Raw genomic sequence first — 24,014 nt, forward strand, 5'->3', positions numbered from 1 at the left:
CTCTTTTCAGATGCAGTCAGTACAGTTTGACAGTAATCGGCTGATAGCAGCATCCAGGCTGAGAGTTAATCCTGTTCCCAGGTGGAAGGCACCTGAATTTTAGTAAATCCTTGACGTTTATTGTCCTGGATGACACCCTCAAGTGAACAAGTTCCCAAAGCAGCACTTGAAGAGGAACTGTGCAATCTGCCTCTTGCTCTTTCCCCCTGCAATGTCTAACTAGCTCATTATATACATACACGCTGGTTCTAGCGCGGGTGAGCGTGAAGCGGCTTCGCCTATTTGCTTCGAGTCTGCATGGACTTCCTCTCCTCTCTCAGAATCCGTGTGTACCTCAGACCTTTATCGTCCAAATCCATGGCTTGTAGAATTCGTTCACCAAACCTCAGGTGGTTTTAGTCACATTGGTTCGAGTTGCGTAGAAAAATAAAGCCTCTCATTTATTTATTTAATAAAAAAACAGGGCTAGTTATTTGCCATCGGTTTCAGTTTTTGGAGAGAGGTTATTGCTGAGGTGATGGCTGTTTCTATCGTGGCCTGGAGTGTCTGGTGCGTTTAGTCCTGGTGGAGAAAGGGTAATTGATGAACTCAAAGTGTCTGTGATTGTCCACAGTGGACATATGCCCCTTGGGCAACCTCTTCATGAAATGCACCTCCCTCTGGTGCTGCCTGGTCTTCGATCCTTTCCTGGGTCTTCCTTTCCGGGTGAAGCCCATGAACCATCCCTCGTACTTGGCATTCTGCAGGGCTGTGTAGTTGTTCTCCAGCACAATCTCAGTGAAGACACAATCTTTACTCTTCCCGCTTCGCTGCACAAAGGAGGAGAATAGTAAACCCCACATTAGCCAACAGCAAATGTCTGTTAGGTGTCATCTTGGAGTATTGCGCGCAGTTTTGGATCCCTTATCTAAGAAAGGCTGGCATTGGAGAGCGTCAAGAGGAGGTTCACAAGAATTCACGGGAATGAAAGGGTTGAAGTATAAGGTGTGCTTGATGGCTCTGGATACAGAAAAGGTACTAGCATGCATAGACGATTGGCTGACTGGCGGGAGGCAAAGAGTGGGAATAAAGGGGTCCTTTTCTGGTTGGCTGCTGGTGACTAGTGGTGTTCCGCAGGGATCAATGTCAAAGACCACTTCTTTTCATGTTATGTGACAATGATTTGGATGAGGATGTGGCCAAGTTTGTGGATGATATGAAGATAGGTGGAGGGGCAGGTAGTGTTGAGGAAAAGGACTTTGACTGATTAGGAGAATGGGCAAAGAAGTGGCAGATGGAATATAGTGTAGGAAAGTGTATACTTATGTACTTTGGTAGAAGGAATAAAGGTGTAGACTGTTTTCTAAATGGGGAGAAAATTAAATATCAGAGGTGCAGAGGGATTTGGGAGTCCTCATGCAGGATTTCCTAAAGGTTAACTTGCAGGTTGATTGGTTGTAAGGAAGGCAAATGCAATGTTAGCATTCATTTCGAGAGGACAAGAGTATAAAAGCCAGGATGTAATGCTGAGGCTTTATAAGGCATTGGTCAGACTGCATGGAGTATTGTGAGCAGTTTTGAGCTCCTTACTTAAGAAAAGATGTTGCTGGCATTGGAGAGGGTCCAGAGGAGATTCCCAGGAATGAAAGGGTTAAAGGCTCTGGGCCTTTACTCACTGGAGTTCAGAAGAATGAGGGGCGATTTCATTGAAACCTCTCAAATATTGAGAGGCCTAGATAGAGTGGATGTGGAGAGGATATTTCCTATCGCAGTGGAGCCTAGGACCAGAAGGTGCTGCCTCAGAATAGAGGGACATTTATCTAACACAGAATTGAGGAGAAATGTCTTTAGCTAGAGGTTGGTGAATCTGTGGAAGCCAAGTCATTTGGGTATATTTAAAGCAGAGGTTGATAGGTTCTTGATAAGTCAGGGCACTCTGAACCTCTGTGCCATAGGAAATATCGTGATTGGACTGAACATAGAACAGTACTGCACGGTACAGGCCCTTCAGCCCATCATGTTGTGCTGACCTTTCAACCTACTCAACAGGCCAGGCAGCAGCCATGGGCCGGGAGCAGGATGGGGGAGATGGGTTAGGAAAGCCCCACCCCACAGCTGCAGAGCTGGAGAATCCGAAACAGAGGAAACAGATGAACAGTGACTGGAAGTACAGTAGATACAGATATCGAGCGTTATGACCAACGGGGACAGAGGAGAAACCAGATTCAGATGTAGACCCAGAGTCCTGATGAAGGATCTCAGCCCAAAACATTGACTGATTATGCTTCTGATGCTGACCAACCTGCTGAGTTCCTCCAGCATTGCATCTCACTTTCTTCTATATCTCTCCACCGTTTCCCCCTTCTTTGCTCCTTCCTCGCTCACTCTGTCTGCTTCAGATTTTATTCCCAGCTCTACATTCCCCCTTTTCCCCACCCCACATGTTGGCCTTCATTATTTGGGGAATTGAATTCAAGAGCCGCGCGGAATTGTTGCCGCTCTGTAAAACCACACTTGGAGTATTGCGTTCAGTTCTGATTGCCTCATTGTGGGAAGGGTGTGAAAGCTTTAGAGAGGGTGCAGAGGAAGTTTACCAGGATGCTGCCTGGATTAGAGAGCATGTCTTATGAGGAAAGGTTGAGCAAGCTTGGGCTTTTCTCTTTGGAGCGAAGGAGATTGAGAGGTAGCCTCAAACCTGATAGCATGAACATCGACTTCTCTAACTTCCACTAAGGCCCCACCTCCCCCTCGTACCCCATCTGTTACTCATTTTTACGCACACATTCTTTCTCTCACTCTCCTTTTTCTCCCTCTGTCCCTCTGAATATACCTCTTGCCCATCCTCTGGGTCAATCACCCCCCTCCTTGTCTTTCTTCCCGGACCTCCTGTCCCATGATGCTCTCGTATCCCCTTTTGCCTATCACCTGTCCAGCTCTCGGCTCTATCCCTCCCCCTCCTGTCTTCTCCTATCATTTTGGATCTCCCCCTCCCCCTCCAACTTTCAAATCCCTTACTCGCTCTTCCTTCAGTTAGTCCTGACGAAGGGTCTCGGCCTGAAACATCGACTGTACCTCTTCCTAGAGATGCTGCCTGGCCTGCTGCGTTCACCAGCAACTTTGATGTGTGTTGCTTGGAGATTGAGAGGTGACTTGATGGAAGTGTACAAGATGATAAGAGGCACAGATAGAGTGGACAGCCAAAGACTTTTCCCAGGGCAGAAGTGGCTGATCTGAGGGGGCATATTTTTAATGTGATTGAGGAAAGTATCATGGAAATATCAAGCGAGGGGGTGGTTGTAGAGGCAGATACATTAGGGGCATTTAAGAAACTCTTAGATAGGCACATGGATGATAGAAAAATGGAGGGTTATGTGGGAGGGAAGGGTTAGATTGATCTTAGAGTAGATTAAGATGTCGGCACAACATAGTGGACTTACTGTGCTGTAGTGTTCTGCGTTCTATGCTAATCAGGAGCAGAGTAAGAGTACAGGGTAGGGAGAGATTGGGGTGAAGAGGGAGAAATGCTGAGCTGGAATGTGAGAGAATGGGATGGTGAAGGCAGAGAAAGGTTCACAGTGATAGAGAGGCAGGGGTGCTGGGGAGATAATAAAAAAAGGTGAGATCATTGTTTTCCGATGTGGGCGAAAGGTGTTGGGATGAGCTAGCGTGAAGTAGCTGGGGGCACATTGCTACTAACTAACAAGTGGAGGCACAAGGAACTGCAGATGCTGGAATCTGGAGCAGCACAGTGGGGGGGGGGGGGTGGTAAAGGAATTGTCCGTGTTTTGGGTTGAAATCCTGCATCAGGAGCAACTATCCAGAGCTGACCTGTCACTGGTAATTGGTCCTGGGTTATTCTAAGGTAACCATCCCTCTCCATTTCATGCCACTTGTCCACTGTCTCGCTCCGTTTCCCATCCCCGTTCTCCAAAGCCACAGGTCTCATGTTAACCCTTACCTTTCCGATCAGCTTCCCCCATTTGTTCATGCAGATGTAGAAGCCGGACTCAGCTCCCTTGATGCGCACTCTGCTACCGAAAGTGTCCGTCTCTACGATCAGTTTAGCTGTAAGCAAAAGGGCACAGAGTGACTCCGGGAGCAGGTAACTCTATTGTACTTAAATACTTCTGGACAAGGGAATCATAAACACAAGAAATTCTGCAGATGCTGGAAATTCAGGTAAACAAACATAAAATGCTACAGGAACTAAGCAGGTCAGGCAGCTTCTGTAGGGGGAATGAACAGTCAATGAAGAAGCCCCTTCCTTTCGAGTCTGGATGAAGAGTCCTGGCCCAAAACGTAGACTGTTTATTCCTCTCCATGGATGTTGCCTGACCTGTTAAGTTCCTCCAGCATTCCTTTAGAAAAGGGAATGCTAGCTACAGTATTTCCTCAAACACAGCATGGACTACACGGATTAGACACTGAGTGAAGCTCCCTCCTCATCATCCTATCACACATTTCTGGGGTCAGACACAGAGTGAATCTGCCTCCACACCGCCCCATCACACACTCCCGAGGTCTGACACAGAGTGAATCTCCCTCCACACTGTCCCATCACACACTCCTGGGGTCTGACACGTTGTGAAACTTCCTCCACACTGGCCCATCACACGCTCCCGGGGTCTGACACAGAGTGAATCTCCCTCCTTGCTGTCCTATCACACATTTCTGGGGTCAGACACAGAGTGAATCTCCCTCCACACTGGCCCCATCACACACTCCCGGGGTCGGACACAGAGTGAAACTCCCCCTACACTGCTCCATCACACACTCCTGGGGCAGTGATAGTACTGGGCTGATGGCAAAGAAAATTAGATGAGATGATCATTGGGGTTTAACCCCCTAATACGGTTGGAAATGTAAAGGCTGATATTGAGAACAGGGAAGTTCTGTCCTCTGATTAGCAATAGCTGACCTTTGCAATAAAGTAACTGGAGGATTACAATAGATGTCAAAGAAACACATACCAGTCCTTATTGAATGGTCAGCAGTAGAAAGGGTGAGCAGTTTCAAGTTCCTGGGTGTCAACGTCTCTGAAGATCTATCCTGGGCCAACATATTGATGAAATTACAAAGAAGGCACACCTAAAGTTGTATGTCTTTAGGAGTTTGAAGAGATTTAGTGTGTCATCAAAGACTTCAGCAAATTTTTTTGCAAAAGTACCGTGCGAGCATTCTGACTGGTCACATCAGTGTCTGGTGTGGAGGTACCAGTGCACAGGGTCAGAAGTGGCAGCAGAGGGTTGGAGACGCAGACAGCTCCATCGTGGGCTTTGGCCTCCCCATCATTAACAACACATTTGAAGGGTGATGCCTCAAGAAGATGGCCTCCATCGCTGAGGACCCTCACCACCCAGAACGTGCCCTCTCCTCGTTACTACCAGCAGGGAGGAGGTCCAGGAGCCCGAAGACCAGCACTCGATGTTTTAGGAACAGCTTCTCCCTCCTCCACCATCAGATTTCGAAACAGGCGATGAACCCATCAACACTGCTTTGTTATCTTTGCTCTCATTTTGCACTGCTTAATTTTTAAAATTTCTATTTCTGAACGTAATTTACAGCATTTTCTTGTCTTGCGCTGTACTGCTGCTGCAAAACAAACACATTTCATAACATACTAAACTTGAGTGTGATTCTGACCGGAACTGCACACAATATTCCCAATTTAGCCTGAGCATCAGCTTCGACAACTTCAACGTAACATCCCGGTCCTGTGCTCAGTACTCTGATTTATGAAGGTGTCTTTACGACTCTATTTACCACTTTCAAGGAATAGTGGTGATCTCTCTGTCCTATTGCTTTCCTCAATGCCCTACTGCTCACTGTGTAGATGGTCCTCCCAACCTCCTCATACTGGTCTGCATTAAATTCCGTTTAGCTATTTGACTATGAAAGGTGACTTGACGTGAACCCCTCGGTTCACCACACCCTAGCTGGGCATTTTCCGCTCTGCATTCAAGTGACTGTGTCCACATTTCTTAGCTGACACACCAGTGCTGCACTGGGGGAGTGCTGTACAGCAGAAAGTACTCTCTCTGTACACACCCAAACCCAGTTCATGGCCTGTTAGGTAGATGCAGTATTACCATTTGCAAGGGAGCATATTTCGGTATCGCAGTCGATACTTATCTCTCAATTAACATCACTATATGTGATCTTTTTTTGGGCTGTTGTATGCCGGGCGACCATGTCCCCTACCTTACTCCATGTGTACTCAGTATATTTTAGATAAATAAGCTCTGTTTCTCACAAGTACATTGAGACATCAAAACATACAGTGAAATGAATTGTTTTGCGCTGACAACCAACGCATTCCGAGGATGTGCTGAGTTCAGCCCTCAAAAGTGTCCCCATACTTCCAGCATCAACACTGCATGCCCACAACTCTTTGAGCCTAACAGTACGTCTTTGGAATGTGGGAGGAAACCAGAGCACCCAGAGGAAACCCAGGGGGTCACAGGGAGGACATACAGATTTGTGGTGCAGAAGAGCAAAAGGGTCGCATCACCAGCTCTTACGTGCCTGGGTTTATATGTAGAAGCTTCAGAGAGGGAGCAGAGGAGATTCACCAGCATGCTGCCTGGATTAGAGAGGATCGGTTGAACAAGTTAGAGTTTACCTCTTTGGAGTGAAGGAGATTATTAGGTGATTTGATAGATGACTACAAGATGGTTAGAGATATAGAGCAAGTGGAAAGTATGGATGATAGGAAAATGGAGGGCTATCTAGAAAGGAAGGGTAGATTCATTTTAAAGTAGTGCCTTACGTTCTATGTAGTCAGTGCTGTTTGTAAGAAGGGCTATCAAGTTAGGCTCATTTCCCCATGGACCTACACTTTTTAAAAAATTTCAAACTTTTTTCTCTTAAATTCCTCTGCCTTTGTAATATTACTGCTCTAAAATAGAAATAACAAAAAAAAATTCAAAAGTAGAAAATGTTAGATATGTGAAGAAGTAATTTCTATTGTTCTGCTTGTGTGAATTTTCTGATATCGGAAGTTTCCAGCTATCCCGTCCAATGATAACTTATCCCATCTGTTTATGCTGTCTCACAGCTTGATGTTGTGCTGATCTTTTAACCTACTCTAAGATCAACCTAACACTTCCCTCTCACATAGTCTTCCATTTTTCTATCATCCGTGTGGCCATCTGAGTTTCTTAAATGTTCCTAATGTAACAGCCTCTACCACCACTCCTGGCAAGGCATTCTGCACTACCACCAATCTCTGTGAAGGAAAAAACTACCTCTGATATCTCCCCCCTATACTTTCCTCCCATCACCTTAAGGTTATACCCCTCATATTAGAACACAAAAACATAAGAAATAGGAGCAGGAGTCGGCCATCTGGCCTGTCGAGCCTGCTCCGCCATTCAATGAGATCATGGCTGATTTGGCCATGATCCACCTACCTGCCTTTTCCCCATAACCCTTAATTCCCCTACTGTGCAAAAATCTATCCAAACTTTTCTAAAACTTTTTCCACCCTGGGAAAATGTCTCTGGCCATCCCTGCTGTACTTCAAAATTATACCCGATGACACAGATTCCCGACCATTGAAAAAGTAATCTCAACCAAAGACGCCATCCCGACCAGCAACATAATGTCTCACCCTGCAGCACAATATCCCATTCGATGATACATTACTCCAACATATTGCTACAATCTCTCCCAACGACTATCCCATTTAGTGAGAGATTGACTGAACGCTGGTGCTGACTGACTGGGCATTGTGTGGAGAATTGCTGGAAAGGTGCCTAGAAAGTGTATAATTGGTGTTGACGTTTGCTATCGTTTATTAATAACCTCACACAATGTGATGTCAACCGCTTCATTGTTTTATTTTAGTTAGAGATACAGAACAGAACAGACCCTTCCGTCCCAAGAAATGCGCCAACCAGCGACCCACCTATTTAACACCAGCCAAATCACGGACGATTTACAATGACCAGTTAACCTACTAACGGGTACGTCTTTGGACCATGGGAGGAAACTGAAGCACCCGGAGCAAACCCATGTACTCATGGGGCGGACGTACAACTTGCACTCAGCGCCAGAACCGAACTCTGATCTCCAACGTTCCGAGCTGTAACAGCGCCGCGCCAATCGTTACACTTCCGCGGCGCCCCAGTTGTATCAGTTTACATTTTTTTTTCCTTGACTGAATCGTTTTGATAAAAATGGACAGTTCCCACCTTCTACTGATTGGCAAGTTACACCTCTCTGCCTCACCATAGCACCACCCTACCGAGGATTACTCCCTCCGGGAGGGGGCAGGCCAGAGCTGAAATGGAACGCAGATCCTGTGATCTGGGGCGTAACGCAGACCCTGCGATCTGGAGCGTAACGCAGATCCTGCGATCTGGGGCGTAACGCAGGCCCTGCGATCTGGGGCGTAACGCAGATCCTGCGATCCGGAATGAAACAAGACCCTGCTGGAAAAACTCAGTGGGTCAGCCAGTATCCATGGAGGCAGAGGGATCGTCAATGTTTCGAGTTAAGACCTTTCACCAGGGCTGAGGACGTAGAGGGGAAATCACCCGTATGAAGAGGTGAGAGGGAAGGCTGCGGCAGGGACGGTTGCTTGTGGAGAGGTAGAGGAACCAGGTTGGTGAGTGGGGGGGGGGGTGGTGGTTGGGGTGGTGGAGGAATGGTTGCAGTGGGAGGGTGGAGGAGGATGAAACTAGAAGCCTGGCTTCAAATCCAGGAAATAGAATGGAATATGTAGGAGGGTTGACCTCTCCTGCGGTATGTAATTGAAGAAAGGAATCTCAGATTGAGAAGTTACTGCATGTATGGAAGAAACACTGTAGGTCCAGTTTATCAGGGATCACTTCACCACCAGCAGTTTAGAGGATCACCGTCTATACTGAGGACCACCACAACAACGCCTGTATCGAGGATCACCTCCTCTAACACCGCATGCATCGATGATCACCCATAACACCTCCTGTATTCAGCAGCACCTGTGTTGACGACCACCTGTATCAAGGACTACACCTGATACTGCCTGTATCAAGGACTACACCCGACACAGTCTGTATCAAGGACTACACCCGACACAGCCTGTATCAAGGACTACACCCGACACAGTCTGTATCAAGGACTGCACCTGACACTGCCTGTATCAAGGACTACACCCAAACTGCCTGTATGGAGGATCACTTCCATCACCACCAGGAACATACACCTCTATAATTCCAGAACCTCCGTAATCAGGGGTTGCATCTCATCCTCATGCAGGTTTTTAGCAGTCCTGCTCCCTGTATGTCTGTCAGCTGGAGATCTGTGTCCCCAAAAGCGTAGCCCAGGGGAAGGTGGATGGTTACCAGCACTCCAGGTCTGCTCTTGAACCCCTCCACCCCAACCCCCTCTCCCTCCACTACAGTCCCGGACTCTGCTGTGATTCACACCCAGGAGAAAAATCTGTTTTTCACTGCATTTTCTATGAATATTGATGGCACCAAAGGTGCTTGTTACACTGGATTGCTAAATACCTTCAGGAATGCCTCCAAACAGTGTTGATAAGCACTTTGCAATCTGTACAGAACCTCTGGGCAGATGTAGGGGCAATAATATTAAATCAGCATAGTCCTAGAGATTAGCTTTATTTGTCACATGTATATTGAAACGTTGAAACGTACGGTGAAATGTACTGTGCGAGTCAATGACTAACACGGTCCAAAGATTGCTGGGGGAAAGCATATTCATGTTGCTTTGCTTCTGGTGCCTAGGTACACTGCCCAGAACTTAGTAACGCTAACCTGTACGTCTTTGGAACGTGGGAGGAAACTGGAGCACCAGAGGAAACTCACTCAACCATGGGGAGAGCGAACAGACTCCTTACAGACAGCGGGAGGAATTGAACCCTGACCTCGCATCCCCCCCACATTCCAAAGGCGTACGGGTTCGGGTTAGTAAGTCCTGGGAGTTGCATGTAGGCACCACACGGTGCTGTAAAGTGTGACACTAACCGCTACGCTGCCGTGCCACTCTTGTCAGCTGAAGTCTTGGCTGCCAGTTATGAGATGCTCACGAGGCAAAAGGGAGAGAGTGCAGAAACTTTGGAAAGTTTATGGAGTTGGTAGAGATTTCAGACAGAGAGAGAGAGAGGGGTGGATGAGGAGAGGGATTGAAAAAGAAAGCTGAAAAGTTGAGTCATGATCATGAAAAACTACTCGCTGAATCAGGACACACAAGCAACAGGAGGTGTGGAGCAGCCAAGTTGGGAATGTGTTGTAATAGTTAAATACAAACGTAAAAGACTCAGAATCTGATTTACTATCATTGATTTCTACACTGGTGGCCATTTTATTAGCTACATCTGTACACCTGCTGGTTAACGTGGTAGCAACTGCATGCATAAAAGTGTGCAGACATGGTCAAAAGCTTCTGTTGTTGTTCAGACCAAACATCAGAATAGGGAAGAAATGAGCCACACACACAAAATGCTGGAGGAACTCAGCAGGCCAGGCAGCATCTATGGAAAAAAGCCCAAAACGTCAACTGTGCTTTTTTCCATAGATGCTGTCTGGCCTGCTGAGTTCCTCCAGCATTTTGTGAGTGTTGATTGGATTTCCAGCATCTGCAGATTTTCTCTTGTGAGGGAAGAAATGAGATCTCAGTGACTTTGACCGTGGATTACTGGTGCCAGATAGGGTGGTTTGCGTATCTGAGAAACTCTCGATCTCCTGGGATTTTCACACACAACAGACTCAAGGGTTCACAGAGAATGGTGTGAAAAACAAAAAAAGCATCAAGTGAGCAGTTCTGCGGGTGAAAACATCTTGTTAATGAGAGAGGTCAGAGGAGAATGGCCAGACTGGTTCAAGCTGAGAGGAAGGCGACAGTACTCAAAGAACCACGTGGGCAAAAGAACGTCTCTGAACGCACAACATGCTGAACTTTGAAGTGGGCGGGCTGCAGCAGCAGAAGACCAGGAACATACACTCGGTAGCCAGTTTACTAGGTAAGAAGGCAGCCAATAAAGTGGCCATTGAGTGCATTTGTGTCATCACTACCAGGCAGCTATGGACTTCGTCTTTAAGTTCCCTTTGCACACCAACACTCCTCGGGGTCCTGCCATCCACTGTATGCTTTCCTCTTAGATTTGACCTCACAAAGTGCAATGCCTCACACTTGTCTGGATTGATGTCCATCTGCCATTTCTCCACCCATGTTTCCAACTGATCTATCTCCTGCTGTTTTCTTCAACAACCTTCCTTACCGTTCACAACTCTGCCAGGTTTTGTGTCATCGAGAAACTTACTAATAAGCCCACCCACAGTTTTTGTTCTGTTCATTTATGTATAGTCACAAGCAACAGAGACCCCTCACTGATCCCTGTGCAACACCACTGATCATGGACCTCCAGTCAGAATAACACCCATCCACCACGATCCTCTACGTTCCATGACCAAAGCACTTGTGAATCCAGTCTACCAGGTCTCCATGGATCCTTTTTGGATCAGCCTACCGTGAGGGGCCTTGTTGAATGCTTTACTGAAGTCCACGTAGGCAATATCCTCTGTCCTACCCTCATCCATCATCTTTGTCATTCCCTCAGAAAACTCAACCCTGGGTGAGACACGGCCTCCCCCCACAAAGATGTCCACACTTTTTCAGACGCGTGTCAATCCTATCCCTACCAAGCTTCCCCACAAATTTCCGTACCACTGATTGCAGCATGGTAGTTAGCATAGCACTTTATTATGCCAGAGGCTGTGGTTTGATTCCTGTCGCTGTTCATGAGGAGTTTGTACATTATTCCCGTGACCCTGTTCATTTCCTCCGGGTGCTTCCGTTTCCTCCCACATTCTCTGGGACGTGCGAGGGAGGAAGCCAGAGAATGGGTTAGGGTTAGTGAGTTGTGGGCAAGATACGCTGGTGTTGGAACTATGGCGGCTTTGTGGGCTGGCTTCAGTATATCTTCAGAATGTGTTGGTATATCTTCACTGTATATACTGACCTTTCAATGTACAAGTGACAAGTATAGCAAAACTTGTATTTAAATACTACCCAGCGTTGTCTCTATTGCCCTCATGTCAGCTATTCTCCAGCCCTCTGGGACCGTACCTGTGGCTAAAGAGGATCCAAATGTTCCTGTCAAGGCCCAAGGAGTCTCCTGTCTTGCCTCTCTCAATAAGATGGGATTGTTCCTATCAATTCAATGTACCTGTGACAAAGCCAATCTTTTAAAATATCTTTAGCATTTAAATGACTCTCACTTGTCAGATGCAGTAACAGCTGAATTTAGCATTCTTTTCCACTGTAGCCATAGTATTGTGCATAGTAGTTATCCCCTCTCCTTTTCACCCTGAATCAGCTTGGCAACAAACTCTGCACCTGTAGAATTATTGTGCAGGGAAACTGAAGTTCTGCATTTCGCTATCTGCTGGCTTGTGCCATTACCCGATATTAAAGAACATGGAAGACGGAACAACAAAACACAGTACAGGCCCTTCGGCCCACAATGTTGTACTAACATTTTAACCTACTCCAAGGCCAATCTAACCCTTCTCTCCTGCATAGCTTTCCATTTTCTATCATTTGTGTACCTATCTAAGAGCCTCTTAAAGGTCCCACTTTTCTATTGCCTGTGTACCTCTCTAAGAGACTCTTGGGGGTTTGCCTCTACCACCCAGCACTCTCTGTGAAAAAAGAAACCTGCTGGGATTCAGAAGGATGAGAGGGGAATCTTATAAAAACATATAAAATTATGAAAGGGATCGATAAGACAGAGGCAGGAAAGTTATTTCCACTGGTAGGTGAGGCTAGAACTAGGGGAGATAGTCTCAAGACTTGGGGAGTAAATTTAGGACGGAGATGAGGAGGAACTGCTTTTCCCAAGGAGTAGTGAATCTGTGGAATTCTCTGTCCAATGAAGCAGTGGAGGTTTTGTCAGTAAATACATTTAAGACAGGGTTGGATAGATTTTTGCATTGCAGGGGAATTAAGGCAGGTAGCAGGAAATGAGTCCGTGGTCAGATCAGCCATGATCTTATTGAATGGTGGAGAAAGCTCGATGGGCCAGATGGCCGACTCCTGCTCCTATTTCTAATGTTCTCCCTCTGGGATCCCAACTGTGCTGCCTTCCAAACAGCTTAAAACTATGCCCCCTTGTATTAGCTATTTCCGCACCTGGGAAAAAGTCCACTCTATTTATGCTGCTGATAATCGTATACACCCCTATCAAGTCACCTCTCATCCTCCCTTGCTCCAAAGAGAAAAAACCCTAGCTCTCTATCCTCAGTCTCAACATGAATATTCAGCACGTGGAATTGATCGCTCTGACCAGTAATCCAGAGAAATTGAGTTCAAATCCCACCAGGGCCATTCAATAAATGCAAACTGCAGAGTTACACTAGGAAATGATCAAGAAACTGCTGACCTAATGTTACAGTCCCAGTTACCTCACCAATTGACCTTAAGGAGGAAAATTCCAGCCTTGTATATCCTACAGGTGACACCAGCCCCAAACACAAGAGATTCCAGTCTGGAAATCTTGAGTATCATGCACAAAATGATGGAGGAACTCAGCAGATCAGGCAGCATCTATGGAGGGGAACAAATATTTGATATTTTGGGCCAAGACTAGTGAAGGATCTCAGCCCGAAAGGTCAACTGTTTATTCCTTTCCATAGATGCTGTCTGACTTGCTGACTCTCTGAAGGAGGCTTGGTACTACTGACGCAGATCAGCAATGAACCTAAGCACGCTCATGTTAAATCATGCCTGTGTGGACTTGGTAGGCCGACTGGCCTCCTGCTAAGTAGCAAGTGCTCTCGGATTCTGGCCCGTACACTCACACAAACATGGATATTCGACTTACTTTACAGAAAGATACCTGCGAGTTTCAAACCTGCTGAAAATAAATATGTAGCCACTAGCCACTCATATTTATATAAACTTCCTTCCATCTCCTATTCTGCATTTAGCTCAGAGAACTAAAGATTTAAAAAGATAAGATGAGCTTTATTTGTCACATGTGAATTGAAATATCGAAACATACAGTGAAATGTGTCATTTTTGTGTCAATAACCAACACTGTCTGAGGATGTTCTAGGGGCAGTCTTCAAGTGACACCACGCGTCCGGCGCCACGATTAGCGTTCTTTGTCACATGTACGGCAAAACATTGAAAGGTACAGTGCAATGTGTCGTTTGATTCAGATCGAATTAGCTGGAATTATGCTGAGCTGCCTGCAAGTGTCACCATGCCCCCAACTCTCTAAAGCTAACCTGTACGACTTTGGAAAGTGGGAACAATCTGGAGGAAACCCGTGCGATCACCGGGAGAATGTACAAATTTCTGATAAGCAGCGGGAGGAATTGAACCACAATCGGTGATTGCTGGCCCCATAAATCAATTGTGTTAATGCTACAGAACCAGCAGCCATGCCAACGTAGCATGTCCCAAACCTACTAATCCTACCCTTCCTCCACTTCCTTAGAAGTTTGCAAAGATTCGGCGTGGCATCTAAAAACTTTGAAAAACTTCTAAAGATGTGTGGTGGAGAGTATATTGACTGATTGCATCACAGCATGGCTGCAAACACCAATCCCCTTGAAAGGCAAATCCTACAAAAGGTAGTGCATTCGGTACAGTCCAACACAGAATGCTGTCACAGGAATTCAGCATCCATTATCAAGGACCCCCAACGCACAAGGCACGCTCTCCTCTCGCTGTTGCTGTCAGGAACATGAAACAGGAGCCTCAGAACTTAGACCACCAAGTTCAGGAGCAGTTATCACCCCTCAGCTGTCAGGCTCTTGAACTAGTGGGGATAACTTCACTCAACTTCACCTGCCCCATCACTGAACTGTTCTCACAATGGACTCACTTTTGAGGACCCTTCATTGCATGTTCTTGAAACTGATTGCTTATATATTTATTACTACTATTTCTTTTTTCTTTTGTATTTGCACAGTTTGTTGCCTTTTGCACACTGGTTGTTTGTCCGCCCTGTTGGGTGTGGTCTTTCATTGATTCTGTTACGGTTCTTCGATGTACTGGGGTATGCCCACAATTGAAAAGGAATATCAAGATGTATATGGTGACATACATGTACTTTGACAATAAACTTATTTTGATGTTTTGAAGCCATTGTAGTTGTGTAGTTGGCATCTCTTCCAGAGAGTTCAGGGCTGCGACCATTCCAGGGCTGGTTGATGGGACCACAATAAACAAATGTATTTACAAGATCCAAGCAGTGAGACAAGGAATGGGACAAGTGCAGATGAAAAGTAGTGGGCGTGTGGACCAGGGAAATGATTGGCTGAGGAGGAAGTGAACAATTATTTATGTTGGTATGAAGAAGAGAAAAAAATAAGTAAAGACCACTAAATATTGTTATTTTAGAGGATGTAGGTGCCCTTGTACAAGGATCACAAAACCTTAACATGCAGCTGCCGAAAGCAATTAAGAAAGCAAATGGTACGTTAGCCTCTATAACAAGGGGGTTGTAAGACATCAGTAAAGAAGTCTTGCTGTAATTATATGGTGCTTTGGTGAGCTCACACCTGGAATACTCTGCTACTGTTCTGATGACTGGACCTAAAGAAGGACCTATTTGCCTTGAAGCAGGTGCACCAATGGCTCTTTTTTTCTCTGGGATGAGATACAAAATAAAGTTTTAAAGGTGAGCTTTATTTGTCACGTGTACACCAACATATCGAAACACACAGTGAAATGCTCCGTTTGTGTCAAGAGTGTGCTGGGGGCGGCCAGCAAGTGTTGCCATAATTCCGACACCAACATAAGATGCCCACAACTTACTAACCCTAAATCATACGACTTTGGAATGTGGGAGGAAACTGAAACGCCCGGAGGAAATCCAAGTAGTCACAGGGAGAACGTACAAACTCCTTACAGACAGTGGCAGGAATTGAACCCCGATTTCACTACCGATGTAAAGTATTACACTAAACACTATGCTACCATGCCACCTATGACAGAATAGAATGGGTCCATATTCAGAGAGTTGGGATAGCCGGATTATCTCGGGGTTGGGAAGCTGCGAAGAGTATGGTATCCCAGCGATCAAGTTGGAGGCTGCAGTTATTAATAACTAATTATCATTGATCTGGATGAGCGGATTAACTGTTACGTATTTACACAAGCCCTCAAATGGTACAACACCAGGTGGCAAATGGTGCCCTCATTGATGTCGGCCTTCGTTGTATCTGGGGCCACAGGTCTGATCTTTGTGGTATCCTACAGTCCCACCCTCCTAATCCAAAGGCAGCCTCATGACTCTAACACTTTTTTTTTGCTCTTCAAAAGTCAAAAATATTGAAGTAAATTTAATATCAAAGTACGTATATGCCACCATGTACTATCCTGAGATTCATTTTTTGCAGGCATTCACAGGAAAATAAAGAAATACAATATAATTTAGGAAAAACTGTACATAAGCAAAGACTGACAAACATCTGAGCTCAGTATTCAGCCCTCTATCCTTGCCAGCAGGTTACCCCAATCTACACGTTCTAATTTTGTCTGATAACCTCATGTTTTGCAATGTTGCCTGAAGTTCCAAATGTATCAACTGGATCTATTTAGCTAGTTAGAAAACTAGCTAAATTATCTACAAACTGCTGTAAGTCATAACAAACTAGTGTTGATTGCTCAGCCCTCTTAATTTCACACGCTCTGCCACCCTTCCACAAATATCGCTTTAATTTGTCACCTGTACATCGGAACTTCAACACATACAGTGAGGTGCATTGTCTGCGTCAACAACCAGCACAGTCCGAGGATGTGCTGGGGGCTGCCCACAAGTGCTGCCATACTTCAGGCGCCAACGTAGCATACCCAGAACTGACTAACCCGAACCCGTACGTGGGAGGATACCGGAGCAGCTGGAGGAATCTTTAGCGGTCACAGGGAGAATGCACAGACTCCTTACAGGTAGTGACAGAGATTGGGCTCAGATTGCTGGCACTGTTATGGCATTATGCTGGGCTCTACACTACCGAACTGCCCCTAGTGTGTTCCCTACCACCGGTGTTCAGTAACTGACTACAAATCTCCAGTTAACCCCTCCTCTTTTCCGACAGAGATGGGTTACATTTGCCACCTTTCTTAATATCTGGAATATTGCAAAGTGACAATGTATACATTTGTTACAAGGTCATTTCCTTCCAAACTTTAGGATGTGCCTCACTATGGAAATACACTAGTGACTTTAACTTCCATTAATTACTCCAACATTTCTATCTAATTAGTGCTCATTTTGTTCCGTTTCTCATTTACTCTGGATCTATTTACTACTGTTTTGGGGACATTTCTTGTTTTGCTTTGTTGCAGGCTAATGAAAATAAATTTTTAATTCATTCATTGTTTCTTTATTCCCCAGTATAATTTCTCCTGTCTGTAGGGGCATGCATTAAATTTTCAACCCCCGGGTCAGTACCACAGCGGTGACAGCGATCGTCTTACAGTGCCAGCCACCGCACGTTGGGCTTTGGATTCCGCCACTGTCTGTGAGGAGTTTGTACATTCACCCAGTGACCATGTAGGTTTCCTCCAGGAGCTCTTTTTTCCCTCCTACATTCCCAAGACATCTGGGATAGGGTTAGTAAGCTGTGGGCATGCTATGTTGGTGCTGGAAGAGTGGCGACATTCGCTGGCTGCCCCCAGCTCATCCTTGGACTGTGTTGGCACAAAGTAATGCATTTCACTGTATGTTTCAGACAAATAAACCTAATATTTAGAAGCTTTTACAGCCGTTTCTAATATTTCTTGGTAGATTACTCTCATTTTATTTTTCCACTTCTACTCAATGTATTGGTCGTCCTTTGCCGACATCTGATATTTTCCCTGTCTTCAGGCTTACTGGTCTTTTTGGTAACATTACAAAGTCTGGATTTAATTCTCAGCGATATCCATTGCTGAGTTTCCATCATAACTTATAACATACTACTTCAGATACCCGATGTGTCATGCATTCAGAGTTTCTCTTGTGTAGATCTAAGATTACGATAAAGCCCTTTTAATTTTACTAGAAAATTCTACCATATTGTAAAAGAGAAATGCCCTAGCTCACTCAGCCCATGTTGGATGCTGCCGGGATTGGGGAGCATGTCCGATGAGGATAGGCTTAGCGAGCTAGAGCCTTTCTCTTTGGAGGGAAGGAGGACGGCTATGTGGCTGGATCAACATTGTAGATTGAAGAGTGTGACAGTACTCGAATGATTTATGTTCCATGTTCCTGCCTCCCCCCCGAGTAACGAACAGCGGTAACTTCATTCCTCAACATTCTGATCTAGAAACTGTTTCTTAAACATTTTGTGAGTCATGTATATTGGTCTGTACTGAGAGAACTTTAAACACCTACAAAGAGCCTCTAAGCAATCCCTCCGTCGGCAGAATGCTGAATGGTCAATGAACTCAAACCCTATCTCACTACTTTGTTTTCTTCTTCCACCACAAATAAGTAAATAAATAAACATAAAACATGAAAAACTATAACTTACAATAAGAAATATATATATACTTTTTATTGTAGTTATAGTATTTTATTATAATGTACTGCTGTTACAAAACAACAAGTTTTATGACATATGCCAGTGATACTAAACCTGATTCTGAGGAAAGGGAAGATAGATTATTAAAGTAAACTATGCATGTAGATTAAAATTGGGGGTCTTGATAGAGGTATTTAAATTATGAGGGGGATTGATAGAGTTGACGTGGATAGGGCTTTTTCCATTGAGAGTGGGGGAGATTCAAACAAGAGGACATGAGTTGAGAGTTAAAGGACAAAAGTTTAGGGGTAACATGAGGGGGAACTTCTTTACTCAGAGAGTGGTAGCTGTGTGGAACGAGCTTCCAGCAGAAGTGGTTGAGGCAGGCTCGATGTTGTTGTTTAAAGTTAAATTGGACAGATATATGGACAGGAAAGGAACGGAGGGTTATGGGGTGAGTGCAGGTTGGTGGGACTAGGTGAGAGTAAGAGTTTGACACGGAATAGAAGGGCTGAGATAGTCTGTTTCCGTGCTGTAATTGTTATATGCTTATATGGTTAAAATTTGAGTTAGCTTTGTTATATGGGTCTTATGTCACATTGTATAAATCGGTGATAATAAACCCAATTCTCTATTTTCCAACTTTAAGCCATGCCTCACAATCTCCCTGCACTCTGAAATCTATCAGCACCTCCTTCTCACTCCACTCAAGCTGATTCAGCTTTCTGATTGTCCCAACCGGGTTCTGTTTGGTCTTGAGGAAAAGCCTAACACCAAGACTCTAATGGTGGCACCTCCAGATCACCACCTCTCACTGCCCTTACTCAGCCGTACCAGCCACCAAAGACAATTGACAGAACATGACCAGGCTCAAGCACCCCTGTCCCCTAGGAGCCTACAACGCCGAGGGGCCGTGTGAGGGTAAGGTCTCACCCATTTAGAATCAGACCCTTCCAGCTGATCCATGCCGACCAAGAACCAATCTCGTCCAATTAGCTTTATTTGTCACGTGTACATTGAAACATACGGTGAAATGCGTCGACGTGTCAAACCAAATCAGTGAGGATTGTGCTGGGAGTAGCCCGCAAGGGTCGCCATGCTTCAGTGCCACATCCAGCAGCCTGTCCCCAACTTACTAACCCTAACCAGTACAACTTTGGGCTGTTGTACTAACCAGTACAACTTTGGCTAGTGGGAGGAAACCAGAGCACCCGGAGGAAACCCACGCAGTCACGGGGAGAACGTGCGAACTCCTCACGGACAGTGCTAGGAATTGAGCCCCAATCGTACAGCCGGCGCTGTGATGCCATTTGTTAACAGCTAAGCCACGGTGCTGCCCTTTTGCCGGTGTTTTGTCCATAACCTTCTAAACCTTTTTCGGACAGCGGTGCGGAGGACTTTCGGAGGTAAAGCACCCTCCAGCTGGAGAGGTTACTCAGAGTAGGCACTCCGGATTACAGAGGAGCAGGGTGCTGGGGGAACAGGCAAGTATTAAACACAAGGTGTTCTGCAGATGCTGGAAATCATGAGCAAATGCCTGGGGAACTCAGCAAGTCAGGCAGCATCTATGGAGGGGTATAAAAGGTTAAGGTTTCGGGCCGAAACGCACAGGTGAGTGGAGATCAGAGCGGTCGTTGTGCTACTAAAGGGGGGAACGGAGTCGAATGCCGAATGGCCATTTCCTGCTCCGTATCCTTGTGTTCCGATGCACCAACAAACACTCGAGCCAAAACACACACCTAATCATCACATCCCCCGTGGAAGCCAGCGCCGTAACCAGGATCGATGAGAAGGGCTGATTAATTCGGCCGGAGCGGGGAGCGGGCGGAGCGAACCGTTCCTTTTAATTAAATGAAGCCACAAGACGGCCATTAATTCGGGGGAGGGGTGTGATCAATCGACCCGTTCGGCAGTGAAGGGCTTTGGTATTGATTTAGCGACTGCTGAGAGCGCTCACAGGAGGTGGGGGGTGGCGGTAGGGAATGTTGACGGTGGAAAGACAGGGGCAAGTTTACAGGCAGGCAAGTAAATTCACGAGGGATCACCCGGGCCTAAAAAGAATTAAATAATTGCTTTCCTGCGCTCCAATATCGTAAAGACACATCTCCTAAAATGAAATACATCACCCCCCCTGCCGTGCCGGTGTAAGGGTCTCAACAGATCCGAGTATCGAGTTCCTTCACCACGGAACCTCGTACCCCAGAGCTCTGACACCGGTGTTGGGCTTCTGAGGAGTTTTATAACCTTCCTCTGCCTTCACCCACCCCTCCGCTGACTCGACATCCTGAACTGGGCTGGAAGGCGTTGAGAATGGTCGGCCATCACAAGGCACCGCATCCAGTACCCCGCACAGAGCCCAGCTCTAAACCCCGGCGTCCCTCAGCTCCCGTCGATTCCAGACCAGTTACTCCGCGCCTGCCCCAGTGGCCGGTTTGGTTTAATCCAAAATATCCTTTACACCGTTTCCACTTTCTCAAATCATTCAGTGTGTTTGTCGAGGCTGCCGCCTCTTAACCCTGTCCACTCTCTCTCTTTCCCACTAGCTCTCCCTTCCTCGTCTCTATGTTCTCTGTTTCTCCTCTCTCCACCTTCAGTGTATCCTCCACCCTCAATCTCCCCGTCTCCCCCCCCCCACCGGCTCTCTCTAGTCTCTCCCTCCTTCTCTCCGGTGTTTCGCTCTCGCCAATGTTTTCCCCACCTTCAACACCCCCCCCCCAGTCTCACTCTCCCTCGTTCGCGACCCCTACCCTCTCGCCAGTATCTCACTCTCTCTGGATGCCCCGGCCCTCAGCAGAAGTTCTCGCAATCTGTTCTCCCATTCTCTCCTGGGTCACTCGTCCACCGGCTCCCTCTTCCACTCTCCTCCACTCTCTTTCTCTCTGTAACCACCCCCCCCCCGGCCTCCCCCTCACTCACCGTACTTGTCGCCGTCCTCTGCCTTGGCGTTGATCTTCTTGCCCAGGACCTGAACGTGTTTGCCGCTGGTGCGGCTGTAGAGCTGGTAAGTACGGATTAGTTTCCTGCTGAGGCGATCCGTCTGCTTGGTCTGGTCTCTGACATGCTGTGTAAAATTAGGCGGTGACTGATAGGTTACCTTTAAAGAAAATACAATATACAATACACATATACATTAAACAATCACAGATACAGACAGCCGCCTTCAGAGGGAGGCGCAGCCTGCAGAGGATCTACATAACATCTTTGCTATTTAAAAAAAGTTTAATCAATTAACAGAAGTCTCTGCCTAAGAAAACTTTCATTTCCAGGAGGCCGGGCTGTTGAAATCGTTGAATAAATGGGGAAATAAGCAAGCAATCCCTCGCGAATCGCCCCCCCCGGTGATTTCTCACTGGAGATCAGCCCAGTGATTTCTTCCCCCGGTGATTTCTGCCCTCAGTGATTTGGCGATGTTTACCCCGGCGCCTTTCCTTTCACACCTTTGTTCAACGTTCTCGCTTTATTTTGGGGTTTTATTTGTGCTCTAGAGAGGGTGAACTGGAGTGGCTCCAGGCGGCGGCGGCGGACGCTGCTGAACGGGGCAAGCACGGACAGAGTCCGCCGCCGAAGTGGAGGGGCTGGGAGTTGTCGGCGGTCCTGACATCCCCGTTCCTTCACTCTTACGGCCCAACTTCGCACAATGGCATCAATTTATACGGCGGGTCGCTAATGACATAAACACGTGTGGCGCAGGCAGCCGCCCGCATCTCTCCCTCGGCCCTGTCTTCTTCGATCTTCCCGCGTCCGCCCGCCCCAAGTCACCCTCCGATTCCCGCATTGGATTCCTCTCCTGGCGTCTCCCTGTGACGGACCTGTCTCTAATCCTTCCCCCACGCCGCCACCTTTCTTCCAAATTCTCTCCTTCCCCTCTCGCTGTTCTATTCCTCTCCCTCATCCAGACACACTCATTCACTCACACACACTCCTCCCTCTCCGTCTCCTCCTCGCCCTGCCTTCCTCTCCGCTCTCTCCCCATCTCGACGCAGGACCTTTTCGGGTGTGCAAGAACACTCCTGGCTACAACAGGGACGTCTCGCTTCAATTTGCAAACCAGTTCTTTGACAGTTACTTCAAGCCCGCTTTTAAAAACGTACAACCCACACAGCGAATAAACAACCAAACGAAACAACATTAATTAAAAGGGTAAATAGCGGTACCAACCTGCGCTTGGAAACAGAATGCCAGCAACTGCAGACACCTGTAAGGAGGTGACATGGTTAGTGAGACGGACCAAACCGTACTTTTGCGGACAATATAACGGCCGATATTTTAGCGGATTACAGAGCGATCGAAGGAAAATACTTGATAATAAAAAGGTATCTCAATCAAAGACAAAAATATCCGCTGATTGACTCACAGGTAGCTCAGTCGCGTGGACAGGAGCCGCATCCTGGATCTTGCGTGTGCCGCACGGTTTTGCGGACCGTGCTACCGGCAGGGGAATTGCGGACTGTATTCCTGTAATCTGCGAAATGACACCCTCCGGCCGATTTAATCCAGGGGGCGACGATTGCGTGACCGGATCTCGGGGTCCCGCAGTCCTGGTGCTTCGGAGCGAGGGAGCGCTCCCCGAGAGATGGGTCCGGTGCGGGGCAGAGATTGATCCAAGCGGCGAGCGGAGGTTCCGACTCCCGACTACACACAGCAAATGTTCTCCCGCACTCCGGATCTCGCTCTGGTCCTCTCTCTCTCTCTCTCTCTCTCTCTCTCTCTCTCTCTCTCTCTCTCTCTCTCTCCCCCTCTCCCCCTCTCTCCCTCTCTCCCTCTCTCCCCCTCTCTCTCTCTCTCTCTCTCTCTCTCTCGCTCTCTCGCTTGCCCCCCCCCACCCTCTCTCTCTGCGTCCGGTAAGGTTCTCAGCAGAAGGAGAGACTTCGGCAATCTACCGGACGGATTTATACAGCGTCCCGTTGGGAGAATCTGCAGAGGTTTCTGCAGCGGGTCTCCGAGCAGCCGCCGCGTCTCTCAGCTCGCCCCGCACCGAATCAGCGCCCAACTCTCAATTTTCTCCTCAAAATCTGGGCTCTTTCGGCAGCCGACCTCGTCTAACTCACTCCGTAGCTCTATGCGTCTTCCCCCAGAGCCAGATTCCCATCCTTTGGCGGAGCCGGAGTCTCCCTCACGCGCTTTCAGCCCGTGGCTAGAATTTCCCCTCTAATTCCTTCCCTCTTTCTGTTTCCCACCCTCTCTCTATTTATTTCTTTCTCTCTTTCCCTCTCTGTCTGTCTGTCTGTCTTCCTCTGTAGCCGAAGTCGAACTGGTTGTGAGCTCACGGCGTTGGAGCTCGGACTGAAAACAGGCGGGCGAATCTGCCCCCTCCACCGCGGACAATGGTTTAAATAGACCGGGCACACCTGTCCGACGCCTCGGTGTCGTGGAGTGACATGACGGGGCGGAGTGGAGGCTGTGTGGAGGGAGGGTGGGGGGGTGGGATAGAGTCCGAGGAGGTGGTGAAGGTGGGGGGGGGGTGGGGGGAGAGGAGGAGGTTGCAGAGACAGCGGACTGTTTGATAACTAGAGGTTAGTTAGTAAACCTGCCCAACCAGCGGCTTAAACCAGCGAGGAGATGGGA

General features: G+C 47.1%; 1 protein-coding gene across 1 annotated transcript; it reads right to left on the reverse strand.

Annotated features, from left to right (window-relative positions):
- Positions 1-527: 527 nt before the first annotated feature.
- LOC134358675 (fibroblast growth factor 8-like) lies at positions 528-22,835 on the reverse strand. Its single transcript, XM_063071127.1, has 5 exons — positions 22,804-22,835; positions 22,608-22,644; positions 21,366-21,543; positions 3,938-4,044; positions 528-809 (listed from the first exon to the last, which is right to left on the reverse strand). Exons 1-5 carry the CDS (start codon positions 22,833-22,835, stop codon positions 528-530), a joined length of 636 nt encoding a protein of 211 aa, XP_062927197.1.
- Positions 22,836-24,014: the final 1,179 nt, after the last annotated feature.

Source organism: Mobula hypostoma, chromosome 19 (genome assembly GCF_963921235.1).
Source record: "Mobula hypostoma chromosome 19, sMobHyp1.1, whole genome shotgun sequence".
NCBI classification, from domain to species: Eukaryota; Metazoa; Chordata; class Chondrichthyes; order Myliobatiformes; family Myliobatidae; genus Mobula; species Mobula hypostoma.

Excerpts from the sequence above, each read along its gene's own strand:
- LOC134358675 (XM_063071127.1), bottom strand. The coding sequence starts at position 22,835 with ATGCGGCTCCTGTCCACGCGACTGAGCTACCT. Across the intron at positions 22,645-22,803 it reads TCCACGCGACTGAGCTACCT|GTGTCTGCAGTTGCTGGCAT; the intron begins GTGAGTCAATCA and ends ACCTCCTTACAG. Across the intron at positions 21,544-22,607 it reads CATTCTGTTTCCAAGCGCAG|GTAACCTATCAGTCACCGCC; the intron begins GTTGGTACCGCT and ends TTTTCTTTAAAG.